This window comes from Saprolegnia parasitica (assembly GCF_000151545.1).
Source record: "Saprolegnia parasitica CBS 223.65 unplaced genomic scaffold supercont2.173, whole genome shotgun sequence".
Lineage (NCBI taxonomy): Eukaryota > Oomycota > Saprolegniomycetes > Saprolegniales > Saprolegniaceae > Saprolegnia > Saprolegnia parasitica.
In genome coordinates, this window is record NW_012156567.1 from 28192 (window position 1) to 42010 (window position 13819).

General features: G+C 56.6%; 7 protein-coding genes across 7 annotated transcripts; 2 read left to right on the forward strand and 5 right to left on the reverse strand.

The window, feature by feature from the left end:
• Nucleotides 1-108: 108 nt before the first annotated feature.
• On the reverse strand, nt 109-1006 carry SPRG_15041 (hypothetical protein). The gene is made up of 3 exons (XM_012354644.1): nt 921-1006; nt 784-875; nt 109-735 (listed from the first exon to the last, which is right to left on the reverse strand). Exons 1-3 carry the CDS (start codon nt 976-978, stop codon nt 184-186), a joined length of 702 nt encoding a protein of 233 aa, XP_012210034.1. The 5' UTR covers nt 979-1006; the 3' UTR covers nt 109-183.
• A 2090-nt stretch (nt 1007-3096) lies between these two features.
• SPRG_15042 (hypothetical protein) lies at nt 3097-3901 on the reverse strand (the record flags this gene model as incomplete). The annotated part of the gene is made up of 4 exons (XM_012354645.1): nt 3097-3382; nt 3434-3488; nt 3643-3763; nt 3801-3901. 4 exons carry the CDS (start codon nt 3899-3901, stop codon nt 3147-3149), a joined length of 513 nt encoding a protein of 170 aa, XP_012210035.1. The 3' UTR covers nt 3097-3146.
• Nucleotides 3902-3928: 27 nt separating this feature from the next.
• SPRG_15043 (hypothetical protein) lies at nt 3929-5370 on the forward strand. Its single transcript, XM_012354646.1, has 10 exons — nt 3929-4006; nt 4050-4137; nt 4195-4244; nt 4287-4392; nt 4442-4521; nt 4577-4654; nt 4703-4756; nt 4811-4870; nt 4927-5002; nt 5071-5370. Exons 1-10 carry the CDS (start codon nt 3974-3976, stop codon nt 5325-5327), a joined length of 882 nt encoding a protein of 293 aa, XP_012210036.1. The 5' UTR covers nt 3929-3973; the 3' UTR covers nt 5328-5370.
• A 174-nt stretch (nt 5371-5544) lies between these two features.
• SPRG_15044 (hypothetical protein) lies at nt 5545-6711 on the forward strand. Its single transcript, XM_012354647.1, has 2 exons — nt 5545-6014; nt 6064-6711. The coding sequence occupies exons 1-2, from the start codon at nt 5570-5572 to the stop codon at nt 6675-6677; spliced, it is 1059 nt and encodes a 352-aa protein (XP_012210037.1). The 5' UTR covers nt 5545-5569; the 3' UTR covers nt 6678-6711.
• A 100-nt stretch (nt 6712-6811) lies between these two features.
• On the reverse strand, nt 6812-7225 carry SPRG_15045 (hypothetical protein). Its single transcript, XM_012354648.1, has 2 exons — nt 7074-7225; nt 6812-7025 (listed from the first exon to the last, which is right to left on the reverse strand). Exons 1-2 carry the CDS (start codon nt 7175-7177, stop codon nt 6917-6919), a joined length of 213 nt encoding a protein of 70 aa, XP_012210038.1. The 5' UTR covers nt 7178-7225; the 3' UTR covers nt 6812-6916.
• Nucleotides 7226-7528: 303 nt separating this feature from the next.
• SPRG_15046 (ULK/ULK protein kinase) lies at nt 7529-9823 on the reverse strand. The gene is made up of 6 exons (XM_012354649.1): nt 9765-9823; nt 9237-9711; nt 9116-9189; nt 8990-9067; nt 8814-8936; nt 7529-8764 (listed from the first exon to the last, which is right to left on the reverse strand). Exons 2-6 carry the CDS (start codon nt 9439-9441, stop codon nt 7577-7579), a joined length of 1668 nt encoding a protein of 555 aa, XP_012210039.1. The 5' UTR covers nt 9442-9711; nt 9765-9823; the 3' UTR covers nt 7529-7576.
• Nucleotides 9824-12432: 2609 nt separating this feature from the next.
• On the reverse strand, nt 12433-13819 carry SPRG_15047 (hypothetical protein). The gene is made up of 2 exons (XM_012354650.1): nt 13276-13819; nt 12433-13228 (listed from the first exon to the last, which is right to left on the reverse strand). The coding sequence occupies exons 1-2, from the start codon at nt 13781-13783 to the stop codon at nt 12468-12470; spliced, it is 1269 nt and encodes a 422-aa protein (XP_012210040.1). The 5' UTR covers nt 13784-13819; the 3' UTR covers nt 12433-12467.

Consider the following 13819-nt stretch of genomic DNA (forward strand, 5'->3'; position numbering starts at 1 on the left):
CGGCGACGGACGACGACGAGTGCGCGACGCCCGCCATGCGCGCTGCGAAACGCGTGTCGCTGGTCGAGCGCTTTGGCCTCCACTGCAAGTGCACGCACTGCGTCCTCGACGCCTCGCTTGACTCGACAAGTGACGAATTGGATTAGGCAGACGTCGTTAGGAATGATGTAATACACGGCGCCTCTACGCGTCGTAGTCGTCTTCCTTTGACCACTTGGTCTCCTTGGCGCTCGCGCGTTTGGCGTCGCCGGCCTTGGCGCCTTTGGCGTCCTTTGCGTCGTCGTCATCGCTGTCGTAGTACGAGCGCTTGCTCTGCGCGCGGTCTTCGAGGATGTACTTGTACTCGGCCTTGTTGTGCATGATGAGCTCGTCGCCGACAAAGTAAAAGCTGTCCGAGACGGTCGCATACGGGTTCGCAACCATGTCTTGGATGAGGTCTTCGTCCAGCGATGGCACCGAGTAGATCGCGTCCCACGTGTTGGTCGAGCTCGGAATGCAAAAGCCAAAGGTGAAGTCATACGACTTGATGAGCTCGTCGCGGAAATAGTGGCGCTCGATCATGCGAAAGTTGTGGACCTCCTTGGGCCCGACGCAGAACTCGAGCGACGTCATGATCGAGGGCAGCCGCAGCACGTCGTCCGAGAACTCGTATCGAATCTTTCGAAACGAATCTTCATCCAATGGCTGGGAGAAATCGATCTTGGCGGCTGCACGGGGCGGGCAGTCGCGGCCGACCTAGCGCTCCATATTATATACATGGCGTATCTTATATATGTCGTCTACCTGGAAGATCTTGCGCTTCGTGTCGTAGTCGATGATCTGGAACTTGAGAAAGTCGATGCCATAGACGTTGGCGCTCATCGGGCACAGAAACGCTAAGTGCTAAGTGAGCCACGATATAAGAATGCACTAAGAAGTACACTTGGTCGGCGTCTCGAGGTCCAAAATGTCCTCGGGCGTATAGCTCTCTCGCGGCATACTCGTATCGACTTGGACAAAGCTAAAGTAAGCGCGACGTTCCAGCCTCGGTTTGGATCTTGTCGTATCCGGATCGAAACCGACCGCGTCGGGCTCCGATACAAATGGAAAGCTCAGTCGATCGCGCAACCGCCGCCTTTTCCGGATATGATACGGCCGCTTGGCGCGCTAATTCGTACCCGTAATTCGTACTACCGACGAGTAATACGTGAACTCGCCGACCACAGCTGCCGACCACCACAACAACGTGCGAGGAAAGGGTATCGATGGCGTCCAGTCAGTCGCTGGACAGCACGACAACGCTGCTGTTTGTAGTTACGACCAACCGAAGACCGTAACAAAGGGCCTATAGGCATCCACGTCACCAAGATGGTGCCACGGAGAAATTGACGATATGTGAATAAGACTATAAAAGATAGGATTCTCTTTGTCCGCGAAAAACACTGTACAGCGTCCGACGCACGCGGTCGACCATCGTTTGCACACGCCTTTCGACCGGCACGACGAGATTGTTTGGCTGCTCGATCGCGTCCACAAGGTGGTGGGCAAAGTTGGATCTCTTGACTCTTGGGTTTCGACAAAGAGCCTTTCTCAAGGGCGTGGTTTTGAAATCGCGGAAGCGTGTCGTGCACCATGAGCTCGAGAAGCGCGTCTCAAAAACAGGTAAAAAACGCCAACCTCCCGGTCGAGTGCGCTTTCGTAGCCAAGCACCTTGTGGCCTTTGCGGCTAGAAGATATCGCAATCAACATCCAGTGGCCGTCCAAAGACTTCGTCCAACCGGAACCGTGGTACAACTAATGGACTTCTCTCTGTCCTGAATTGATTTTGGTAAGCGAAATATATCGATAGAAAATGTAATTGACATTCTTGTGCAAAAATAGGATCGGAATAGGACTAAGGAGGAGAGCTGTGCTTCTTGCTCAAAAAGGGCTTCTTGCGCGCGGCGCGACCTTTGAGCCCATGTTCGTTTATGCGTCGACGTACTGTGCTCTCCGAGACCTTGACACCCATGGACTCTTCGAGTTGCAACCGGAGAGCCGACGCGCTCTTCTGGCGGTCGCCGAGAACCTCGCGTGTGAGCATCCGATCCGTCCGCTCGTCGGTTTTGCGGGGCCGCCCCGGGCGTGGGGCAGGTCCCAGGCACTTTCGCGCACACACTGAGGCAATGATGGACGACACCGACGACCTGGGCATGCCGAGTTGTCTTGCGATAGCAGAAATCCTCATGCCCTCGCCATACTTCGACATGACGAGCCGCCGGGTGTCTACTGAGTACTGGCGACCCATTATACGTATTTTAGCAGAGCAATTCGAGGAGTCGACATAGCCATCACAGTGCCAACGTTAGTCGAATTAATCGCCGCACTTCAAGTCCGAGCGAGAACGCCTCTGATTGGCTAAAAATCCCTAAATCATGTGGTGTCCGCACTGGCTGTATTGCCTCGCATCTCAAATACATTCTATAATTTGATAATATTTGTTCTCGGGAGGAAACGTACCCACTTGCTCACTGTCAAGGAAAATGTATCCACAGCGTAATTTATGCTATATTAGTACGGCATGCATGTCTACTACAAGTACTACTGTTTCATCGCAGTCATTGCCTGTAAACTTTGTTATCAGGGGACTCCAGTGTTGAATATGTCGTCTTTGGTTGTGTTTGCAGCAGGCGCGGCGCGCGGCTGCGGGCGTGCGATAGCCCACGCTTGCTCAGTGGATATGGTGAGCGACGAAGAAGGTTTGAATTTCGGGCTCAATTCCTGCAGGCTGCTATTTTGCACAGTGTTGCGAACGAAGATTTTCTAATCAGTGGACGGTGCTGCGGGCGGCGTCAGGTATTGACGCACCTGTAGCAAGTTCAAGTTGAGCAAACGCCGCTGAAGGAATAGCAAGATACTTTGAGCGCGAAAAAATGATACATTTTTGGCGGGCGGTTCAAGATGCAAGCAAATGTACTTGCTGGAATATTGGTCTCGAGCGCCGACTGCGCCTTGACGTAATAAAATGGGCTGTAGATTGCGTGCGCGTCCCCACCGCCTTTTTGAAAGTCCACACACGCCTTCCACGCGGCTACATTATCGTAGCTCAACTGAATAACCTCGGCAAAGGTACCCTCGGGTGTCTCGAGATACGTTTCGAAGAGGTGCATATTGGTCGTCTGCATGCCTTAGGTGTCGTCGTGGTAAATGCACTCGGCGCGCGACGCCAGCACTGGGAACACGATCTTCGCAAGTACAACCGCTCCGAGGCGGAGTAATAGGTAGCGCGCGCCATACGCTTGGAGGTTGGGGTTGGCTTGGGATACGCAGATCACAAACCCCAGTACGACCAGAGCGAGGAGCCTGCCCATGAGCCGAAACTGAACGCAGACGTTACGCGCCAAACAAGGCGAGTTCTTCGTCTCTAAGACGAGAGGCCCGCGAGTACAGACGCGACGGTCGCGTGTGGCGAGACCTGGCCGCGCAAAGTAATCGGCCACAGTGGTGTTCTCGGACGTCGCGATCTTGGGCTGACGATGGCGGTCGGGAGACCGAGCCAGAGAAGTTGCATGCATGAGTTGCATAACGCCGAGAGGAGCGCAAGGCCTCGCAATTGGCAAGGCGGCGCGGAGGAGTTTGATGCGTTTCTTTGAGAGCGTCATTGCTGTAGTGGTCGGCAATCACTTCCGTGAGCTCAAACGTAAGCACGACGCTGAGCTCAGTCACGAGGAGGAATGTGCACGAGATGGCGTTCTGGAGCAGCAAGAGCACGAGGATACCGATTAACGCGAAGGTCGCGAGCGAGCTGCGGAGGGTGGTTTGAACCAACCGTCTTGCCAAACCAGCGCCGGCGCAAGAAGAGAAGGATTGCAATCGGCATCTGAACCGAGAGCCCGAGCTGCGCTGCGTCGAGCGCGAGCAGATTCGCCGCCAACGGCGCCATTTCGAGCCAGAAATGTCATGCCAGTCTAATTTGGGCGCGTAACTTTAGTTGACTTTCAGTACCACCACCAACATGCAGCACGAGGACGGCAGCCCGATCGAGGAAGTACGTAGCACGCTCCTACACATTCGAGTTACAATGCGACTAGGACACGTCGGAAGAGAATGCCATCGACATGATTGACGCGATGCGAGGCGAAGGCTTCTATGGGAAGGTCCAGGCAAGACCGACTGGAGGTTATAAGACCATCTCGGAGGCGCTGTGCGAATACATACTTATGAACGTCGTACTAGGCAACCACCGTCCGATTTCGGCGCCCCCAAAGCGATATCCCTCGCACGAGGTGCGTTTACCTACAGAACAGATGAGTTGCATCGCTCTGTAGTCGGCGCAGCCTCCGCAGCTGGTCGAGACAATCCGCGGCATCACGTTGCAGACGTTGCCACCGCGCCCCGAGAGCGCCAAACCCGCGCGCGCCTCGTCGCGTCAACGTAGCGGAAGTCCTCGATATCTTCTCAAAACAACTCGGATCGTGCGTAGCTGTCCAAGCACACGTTCGCTTCCGCGACCCCGAGAGCCGAGATCGACCTGTCTCGGCACCGCAGCGTACCGCACCAGTCGTACGACAGCCAAGCGCGTGCACACGGAGCAGTGACGTCTTTTGAATTGTCGTAGAAGACATCATCCACAACGTCCAAGACGTATTTACGTCGCGCAGCCGACAAGAAGAAGGAGAAGGAACGGGACTTTGCCGTGTGACGCATCTTCGAGTGTGTTGGAATCTCCCACATTTTGAGCTAGATTGAGCTCTTTCAAGAAAAGATTGATCAAGAGCGAAAAGTGGCCGTCAAGATCGTACGGCGGCCGAGTGCGCATTTGGATTGCAATTCGAGTGACGGATGCAAGTAGACGCAAGCCAACAAGCTCATGCGACGCCAAGGCTCCAAGAAGACCTACTACTTGGCCAAGGTACGACGCGTCCCGACCACCAATGCGCGTTTGTGGATACGAGGCGTCATGGTTAGAACCGCGATGACTTTGTCGCCGTGCGCGTCATCGAAGATAACGTGCCGGAGCGCCTCTTGAGCACTGACGCCTTTGATATCCTTTGCCTTGCCAAGCTGCATGTTCGCAGCAAATGTCGTACGACCTAACGACATGACATGTACTCCGTGAATTCGAGCGCATGACGGTGCTATGGGCCGCGAAGGCCAAAGACTCGGCCCCGTTCGACGACGCGACGCCTGCCAAGACACCGTCGACTCGTCTGCATCCCAAGAAGGAGACGCAGTCGGGGCTGCGCATGATCCTCAAGGGCACGATCGAGCTCACGGCGATTCTACAAGAGCAGCTCTTCGAGCTCCAGAGCAAGGGATGGAACTCCAACACGGTCAAGGCCCTCGTCGCACCACACCACGCGTCGTAGCTCGTCCCACTTGATACGTACTAGCTTTGACGTTCGGAACCCCTTTAAACGCGCCGTTTGCCGCACTTTTCGCATATCTCGGCAGTTCATTGGCTATCCTGGTATCCTTCGAGCCAATCAAAGGCGCGGAAAGCATCGCGGCTGCGATTGGCCCGTTTGGCGATTGGTCCCTCATCTTCACCACCAATCAATAGAGCTTCCGGATACGACGCTGCGAGTTAGTAGCAGAGCAGCAGACCAACATGACGACGACGACGACGATGGACTATGGCGTCGTGGACCGCTTCTTCTGCAACGTCATGGAGCTCATTCCGAGCGCGCAGTACTTCCCGACCGAGCCTGAGGACAACTTCAAGCAGAGCATGAACAAGAAGTACCACAAGGGCGTCAAGGCCCAGCAGATTGCGGCGCTCGAGGACGCCGAGGACGAGACCACCAAGCCGGTCGCGAAGCGCCTCAAGTTCAACCCGAAGCTCCAGCTCACGAACCAAGAGACGCAGCTCCACGAAAAGGAGAAGGAGGCTGCCAAGGCCGAGGCCTCGGACGACGAGGGCGAGCTCACGGGCCTCGATGGTCTGCGCAAGCGCCTCGCGCGCCGCCTCGAGACCATGCGCGCCAAGCGCCAGACGACCAAGGAGCACAAGGTGACGAAGAAGGACAAGGCGGCGCCGACGCCGGCGGATGCCGGTACGAGGAGCAACATCTCCTCGACCACGTGTGGCTAATGTTGCCGTAGACAAGACGAAGAAGCGCAAGGCGCCGACGGGCAACCAAGACAAGACCGGCCACAAGAAGACCAAGGCTTCGAGCGCGGAGGAAACGGCGGCGGCGCCCGTGCCTGATGTCTCGGGCGACGGTATCTCGTACGGCAGCTTGCTTCTCGGCCAGGAGAAGAAGGAGGAGAAGAAGACGCGGAACGGCCGCAGCATCCACGGGATCAAGAACCTGTTGAAGAAGGCCGAGACGAACAAGGCGCGCATGGAGGAGCTCAAGAAGACCGAAGAGGGCCGCGCCGTCGTGCAGGCCAAGGGCTGGGAGAAGGCGCTCAAGCAGGCGTCGGGCGACAAGGTCATGGACGACCCGAAGCTCCTCCGCAACAAGCTCAAGAAGAAGCTCAAGCAGAAGGAAAAGAGCTCCAAGGAGTGGAAACAGCGCGTCTCAACAGAAAAGAAGGGGATCAAGGAGCGCGCAAAGACCAAGGCCTCGAACGCGCGTGCGGGCAAGAAGCAGTTGCGCTCCGCGGCCGCCGAAGCCCGCGCCGAGAAGATCAAGGCGTCCAAGCCCGCCGGCAACCGCGCGGGCTTTGAAGGCAAGAAGGGCGACGCGTTCCTAAACGCCAAGAAAAAGTAGATAGACAAAGTAGCATCATTTTTAATCGACGGCCATGTGTTATACATGCTCGCCTGGACATGGCCGACGCAGCGCCGTGAGCTAAATCCGCTACGCGAGGAATCGTCTGCGTTGTGCTCGGCCCCGCGCCAAGATCATCTGCAAGAAGGTCGCAAGAAGAGACAGTAATTTAATATATTTCTACAGCATGCACCATGGAGGATCGTGGTATAATGGCGAACCGCGTGGTGGTCGCGGCTTCATTGTATGACGCAGCCGCCGCCGCCTTGTGCGTTGGCCTGCCACTGATTCGGCGTCTCGTTGTCGCCAAGGAACGGGTCGGGCGTCGTGTTGCAAAACTCGGCAATCCTATCGCAGACATTAGGGATCGGACGGTCGCAGCGTGGGCCGACGTACTTTTTGACGGCCTCGGACGTCGTGCACGCGGCCTCGAGCGCCTTGAGGTCGCCCTCGAGGCGCTCGATCTCGTCCGATAGCTTCTTCACCTGCGCGTCGGCCATGCTCGTCTCGTCTTCGCTTCGCGACGCTTCTTGAGCAATGAAATTCCGAGAAATTGAAAAAAATCGCGTCTAATTTTATTCTCAACCGTCGGCGGGGGTTTCTCGTTTCGACCGAAACACCTCGGCGTCTGTGATTGGCCGCGAGCGATCTTGAAACGACACGCTCCGAACCGGCGCGCGTTGGGTGACCGACCGACCGACCGTTGGCCGCCGCCACAATGGCGGACGACGACCATGCTGCCGTGGGGACTACCATCAAAATCACTAGTACGGCAGTGTAGAGAGCCATGGTAGACGGCACGCATTATATTAGACGACGACGACGAAGGCGCGGGTCGTAGGTGTTTAGGGTTGCGGGGTTTTAGGATTTTAGAGAGTTTGGCTTGGGACCGAATTTCCTCAAGGTTCTTGCTTGGAAGCGACGCATTGAATGCGCTGCGCAAAGCCTTCGACGTACACGGCGATGCGCTGCTTGTCGTCGATCGAGAGCGCGGTCGACGACGTCTTCTTGAGCTCGTTCCACGCCAAAATGCTGTCGAGGAGGACGCGCGCGCGTTCGTAGAGCTCGAGCGCGTGCGGCCATTGCCCGAGGACTTCTTGGACAGCGCCATCGCGGCCAAGTCGCATGGCGTGGTAGTACAAAACGTCTTCGCCGCTCGGGAGCGCCGCGTCCAAAAGCAGCGGGCCACAGTATTTTTTGCATTGCTCGGCGCGGTCCAGACACACGTTGAGCAATTCGTTGATCCACGCCCGCGCCGCTACGTTACGCCGAGCGATCGCATACGCGTGCTGCAAGAAATGCAAGCACATGAGGTACAGCTGGAGCGCACTCGCCTGTCGCCGCGCCTCGGGGTGTGTATCCAAGTCACTCGACGCCGTCGGCGACGAGATCGAGTGCGTCGACGACGACGATGACGCGGACGACGTGTACGACGCCGTCGTGTCCACGCCCGGCAGCGACAAGAGCGCCTCGGCGATCGTCATCATGGTTTGAATGCGCTGGTAGCTCATGTCGAGGCTCGTGTCGCACGTGTACTCGATGACGGGGTTGGGCTTGGGCCGCGGAACGACCGCTAGCGACGACTGTTTGGACGAAAAGTGGGACGGCGCCGACGAAGCAGTGAACGCAAAGGCGCTTGTCGGCGGCGGTGTGCTCGAGAGACTCGACTTGAACGGGTTGATGCGTGGCGTTGGCGACGCGACGAGCTCGGGGCTCATGGGCGTGGTCGGGCTGTTCTGATGAATCGATAACGACGTTGCACGGTGCTGCGACGTCGATGCGCTTCGTCGGCGGTAGCTCTGCATGACGCTCGATCGGTAGCTCTCTTGCAGCCGCGTCGACGACCCCAGGCTCAGTGGCTGCAAAAGGGCCGTGGGCGGCGACGTGTGGGTAGGAAGACCGTCTGGGACGCGGCGCTGGATGTCGAGAGGCGCTGTCACGGTTCGTGCGATCGAGTTTGGCGGGCTTGACGTCGTCGTCGGTGGGACCACGATGGACTTGGTCATGTCGTACTCCTTGCCAATGTACGGGTGGGCAAAAAACTCTTCAAAACCCATGCGTCGGCTCGGGTCCCGCCGCAGCAAGCCCTACTGCGTCATGAGCGGCGAACGATAGACGCAGGCATATGTCCTGTACCTGCATGAGCTCGATGCAGTCGCGTGGCACGTTGTGGTTCTCGGGGAAGCGCAGCTCGTAGCGCTCAATGTTGCGCAAGAGCTCCATTTGGGTCGCGCCATGAAACGGGGTGCGCCCAAAGATCTACGTGGCATCGTCGTGAGCCAGGAGCACCACCACAAGGACGCCGTCGATACCATCTCGTAGAGGATGGTGCCCACGGACCAGAGGTCGGCCTTCGAGTCATACTTGTGGAAGCGCATGATCTCGGGTGCCTACGGACGCTGTGTTCAGAGCTGCTATCAAGAGAGGATCCTTTGCACCATGTAGAGCGGCGATCCGCAGAGTGTTTCCGCGAGCGACGCCGTAGCCAAGTGCCGGGCAAAGCCAAAGTCCGCTACATATGCATACATCGCATGTCATCCACGATGCAATATGGCGTACCAATCTTGAGGCGCGGAACGGGCGAGGTGTCGGCGAGGAGGAGGTTTTGGGGCTTAAGATCGCGGTGGATGAGGTTCTGTCGCCAGAGCGCATGGAGGCCATCGGCCAGTTCGCGGATCAAGTGCCGGGCCAAGGCCTCGGCGACGACGCCGTGCGGCTGGCGCTTCATGAATTGGGACAAGTCGCCGCCCTCGCAGTACTCCATGAAGAGATGCACGGACGACTTGGACTTGGTGATCGAGAACAAGCGCACAATGTTCGGTGGTTCATCTGCTGCATGATCGAGATCTCGACGCCAAGGTTGTCGAGGAGCTTTGGGTTGAGCTTGGAGCCGTCAATGACCTTGACCGCGACTGGCACGTGCGTGACCTGGTGGTAGCCCCGGTAGACCTGCGCGTACGAGCCCTTGCCGATCTTCTTCTCGACGACGTACTCGCCCATGGTCACGACCTTGGCGGGGCGCTCCATGCTTGCTCTAGGAACGAGGTAGAGAGCATGAGACGCCAAGTTCCTCGGTCCGTCGCGTACGTGGATGGAGGAGGAGCGCGTGGAACTTCTTCTACTGCCGTGTTCTCTGCGACGATGCGACGGTATTTATTTTCCGTCGTCGGAATTCTCGACGCGATCGGTATATTAATATTCCTCCCATGCCACATATTTTATTTCGATGGCGTTGCCTCCGTATATATATTGTGAATGCACGAGGCCCCATTCAAATAATTTTCGATTCGGGGTGCCAACGGGACCGTCCCAAAATAAAATAGAATCGGAGGCATCTCGTGGATTCTATGCATATACAAAACGCAAGTGCAATCAACCTCGCGCTTGGATTCCCTCAGGACGCCCAAGCAGCCACGTTCCAGCTACTCGCCGCCTTCTTGTTTCTTTGTTAATGGAAATAAGGTCAAAAGAATGATCTTAAAGAAGGAGGTCTGTCTGGGAAGCGAGCCATCTACAGGGTGCTACTCGAACCAATGGAGCTTCGTGCTGCTTCGCACAGAAGCGGGATCGGCGATAACTTGCGACAAGAGCGTGGGATGGGACCGCAACGGTGCATTAGACACGTGTAACGGCTTGGAGCGCGCACCGTACAAATTCAAATTTCCCGCGCTTCAAGGACAGCAGCCGGTTGCAATCCCATCCCGCCGTCCCAGGCGCCGCTTTGGTTCAACGCAATACACCACATGAATGCCATGCAACGGGCTAGTCTTTCCGCGCAATTAGAAACTGCTGGTAGCAGGGTTGAAGTAGAAGGGCTAGAACTGATTTTCTTGGAAAACTACTTGCGTTGAGGAGCTTTATTTTATTTTGTTTTTGATTGTACGACGATTGCTAGTGTGTATCCTAGCGCATTTTGGTCGTGGAATGGTAGTGGCGTCTTGACGTGTCCAAGGGGCTTTAGCGGCCGCCCTGGGCGCCCTTGCCGCCGGACGAGCCCGTGTGGTTACCGCCCTTGCCCGAGTCGGTGTCCTTGCCCTTGCCCTTAACGACATTCTTGTTGGATCCAGCGCCCTTCTGCGGTTGCGGCATGTTCTTGTTGGCTTCGGAATGCAACGACGCAAATGTGAGAATGAGCTCTCGGACAAGTGCAACTTGGAGGGACGAAACCGCCCGATCTTTCACGTGGCGCCGATTGGCCACGTGGGGAGCCGCTGCACTGTGATTGGCTACTCGCGTAAACGTTCGGCAACGGCTAAAAACACCACGTTTAGAAACCCACGCTATTTGTAGCGCTCAACCGCCGCCCTCATGAATACTTCGTCGATGCTTCAACGAACGCGCCCATGACTCTTGACTCCGTCGAGGATCTTTTCTCGTGGCAACGCAGGCGCGGTATTTCCTCTCGTCCCTTTCGAATCGTTTGCTTTTGGAGACTTGCTTGCAAGACACTGTTGAAGACTTGTTGAAGACAGCCGTTTGATCATGATTTGGTCCTGGGACAGATTGATAGTTCTCGGACCGTCCTTGGTGTTGTGCCAAGCACGATGGGACGTCATATTCTGTAGCTCATTTGATGGAAAGCGGGTGCGTCATGCCTGAGGTACTCAGGGTAACCAGGAAACGAACCGACTGCAACTTGAGCACCGTGTGGTCGTGGTCGAGCAGATTACGACCGAAACTTCGTCGGGGCGAACAGAAGTTTTGCCTTTGGCATGTCAACCAGTAGGCTTTAACATCGGAGGGTTAACTTCGCAGTAGATCACTTTGGATATTTCAGGTCCGGGTCCGGTATCAGATTCGAGTGCTTGTTTGCTGAAGAATACTCATCAAGGGCAACGCCTCCAGAACGAAAACAGGTCAACATGCGCGCCAAAATAAAAACACTTTCATGTACGACGACCGACCAAGACGCCAAAACAAAACAACTCGACCAGTGTCGCCACCACGAGCATTCACCTTCATCAACATCAGACCACCCGACATTTCGCGTCGGTCGCCAAGCCAACGACTTCCATCAGCCCGCGAGTTCAAGTGAGCACCCCTTGTGTACCGTCGGGTGCTGCAGCTCCAGGTCGGCCCACGGGTGATCCAAGTGGAACTCCGCAACACGGGTCTGGCTCATGACCGCGGACGCTGCTGGTCGATCAAGTACCGGTAGCTTGACGATGGAAAAGAGACACATGGTGGTAATCCCGGTAATACACCGCCTGACAAGACTCTTATCAAGGGCATAAAAACAGTTGAACAGGACATCATTTTACAGCCAGCTCGCGGGCATGGAGACCATGTAGTTGGTATATGACAGCGTGAGGCTACACGACGTCTCGCCTGTGGAGACAGACGTAGCCGTCACCTGGCCCATACCGCCGAGCAGCGCCTGCACAGACGCCGCGATCGTCGCTACTGGCGTTGCCAAGGCCACATTGGACACGCTTCTGACGCTGAAGCCCCACAGACTCAGCTACAAAGCCACCACGCTCGTCGCGCCAAACGAGATGGTCTGGACGGCTGTCGTTGCCGTTGGCACAATCATGCAGTTGGCGTAGACGGACGTGATGCAAAGGGCGTCATCGACTTGAGCGATGTGGTCGCAAACGGCGTTTGAGGTCCCAAGAGCACGGACGAGATCGACACCGGCACGAGGGCGAGCCGTTGTAGAGAAGCGCCGAGACGTTGGCGTTGATGGCCGCCCGGAGGCTCCTCCGTGAGACAGAGTGCGTTCAATCGTCCAAAACAACGAAACACACAACAATTTTCTTGGCACAGAGGTAATACATGTACTAGTGATATTTACCCCGACGGAAACACGATAGAGCCATACATGGGCAGCGGCGTCGGCGACGTGGTCATCGGGGCCGGTGTCGGTGCCGCACCGTTGGCTTGGTACGGGAACCCGAACTTGGCGCCACTGAGCGGCACGACCTGGTAGTATTGCGACGGGTGCTGTGTATTGACAAGAGACGCTGTCACGGACGCCGACGTGGCAATCGTGATCGTCGGCAGCGGTCCGATGTAGTTGTAGTACGATAGCAGGATGTACCACATCGTGTTGGTTTCTTGAGAGATCCAGACATCGACGGTGCCAAAAGATTTGAACATTGCTTGGAGCTGGCTCGCGAGCACGGACGACGACGAGTAGAGCGAAATGTAGTCGATACGACCAAGGAAGGCGCCGAGGAGATGAAATTCGAGGCTCACGTAGGCTGTGAGGGACCCCGAGACGAGAATCTTCTGGAAGCCCGGCGTCACTGCGGTCACGAGACTCCGATCGGCCATGATCTGACTCCACGTCGCTCCCACCGGACACTTGTTGGCCACAAAACAACTCGACGCAGCGAGGTATGGGGCCGCCGCCGCCAGTGACATATTCGTCAGACATGACGAGACGTCCAAACTTTGCGTAGTGTAGAGCCCGGCGGTCGCGGGGGAGAAGGGTCCGTTCTGCACTTGCTGCGTCGCTTTGCCATTCTCCACACACCACTGCACAGCATGGCAACCGAACGGGCTGAGGTTGCACGCCGCAATGTGCTGTAGGCAGCGGTTGCACGCCGCTAGACACAAGGTGAGACCTCTCGCATCAATCGTCGGATCCACGTACGGCTCTGGACAATCTCAACGTTCGAGTCCTGCACCGTGGTATTGGCAGGGATGAGCTGGAGTACTTTCGACGCCGTCTGCTTGTACGTATAGTAAGAGGTCCCGTTTGAGGCGATGTCTGGTAGCGACAGCGGCAGAATCGAGTGCGGAAAGTGTAACGTCAAGTAGCACGGCACCGTATTCGAACAGTCGAGATACGCTGTCGGCTTCATCGATGCGTTCCACTGCGACGCCAGCGCATACGTGGCGTCAAACGACGACATGAAGCCAAAATCGAATGACATGGTGGCGCTGTTGATGTCCACGGTCACGTTGAGAGCCGGGTACGTCAACGTGAGGTTGAAGTTGGCCGATGTGTTGTAGATCATCACCATGTGCATTTCTTCGCTCGCGACAAGAACGGGCGCGAAGGACGCACCGGGTGGCATCTTGACCAGCGGACACCGATACAGCGAGAGGCACGAGTGGTAGAGCCCAAAGACGGACACTGCACGCGCCGGTGTCCCCATCGGCACGCTGCGCGCGATGATGTCCGAGACATCGAC

Excerpts from the sequence above, each read along its gene's own strand:
- SPRG_15045 (XM_012354648.1), bottom strand. The coding sequence starts at position 7,177 with ATGGCCGACGCGCAGGTGAAGAAGCTATCGGACGAGATCGAGCGCCTC. Across the intron at positions 7,026-7,073 it reads ACGTCCGAGGCCGTCAAAAA|GATTGCCGAGTTTTGCAACA; the intron begins GTACGTCGGCCC and ends TGTCTGCGATAG.
- SPRG_15041 (XM_012354644.1), bottom strand. The coding sequence starts at position 978 with ATGCCGCGAGAGAGCTATACGCCCGAGGACATTTTGGACCTCGAGACG. Across the intron at positions 876-920 it reads CCTCGAGACGCCGACCAAGT|CGTTTCTGTGCCCGATGAGC; the intron begins GTACTTCTTAGT and ends CTTAGCACTTAG. Across the intron at positions 736-783 it reads CGAAGCGCAAGATCTTCCAG|GTCGGCCGCGACTGCCCGCC; the intron begins GTAGACGACATA and ends ATGGAGCGCTAG.
- SPRG_15043 (XM_012354646.1), top strand. The coding sequence starts at position 3,974 with ATGCAGCACGAGGACGGCAGCCCGATCGAGGAA. Across the intron at positions 4,245-4,286 it reads AGCGATATCCCTCGCACGAG|TCGGCGCAGCCTCCGCAGCT; the intron begins GTGCGTTTACCT and ends ATCGCTCTGTAG. Across the intron at positions 4,871-4,926 it reads AGACCTACTACTTGGCCAAG|AACCGCGATGACTTTGTCGC; the intron begins GTACGACGCGTC and ends CGTCATGGTTAG.
- SPRG_15046 (XM_012354649.1), bottom strand. The coding sequence starts at position 9,441 with ATGGAGTACTGCGAGGGCGGCGACTTGTCCCAATTCATGAAGCGCCAG. Across the intron at positions 9,068-9,115 it reads GCGGATCGCCGCTCTACATG|GCACCCGAGATCATGCGCTT; the intron begins GTGCAAAGGATC and ends CAGCGTCCGTAG. Across the intron at positions 8,937-8,989 it reads GCACCATCCTCTACGAGATG|ATCTTTGGGCGCACCCCGTT; the intron begins GTATCGACGGCG and ends GATGCCACGTAG.
- SPRG_15044 (XM_012354647.1), top strand. The coding sequence starts at position 5,570 with ATGACGACGACGACGACGATGGACTATGGCGTCGTGGACCGCTTCTTC. Across the intron at positions 6,015-6,063 it reads GCCGACGCCGGCGGATGCCG|ACAAGACGAAGAAGCGCAAG; the intron begins GTACGAGGAGCA and ends ATGTTGCCGTAG.
- SPRG_15047 (XM_012354650.1), bottom strand. The coding sequence starts at position 13,783 with ATGGGGACACCGGCGCGTGCAGTGTCCGTCTTTGGGCTCTACCACTCG. Across the intron at positions 13,229-13,275 it reads CGTTGAGATTGTCCAGAGCC|CGGCGTGCAACCGCTGCCTA; the intron begins GTACGTGGATCC and ends CCTTGTGTCTAG.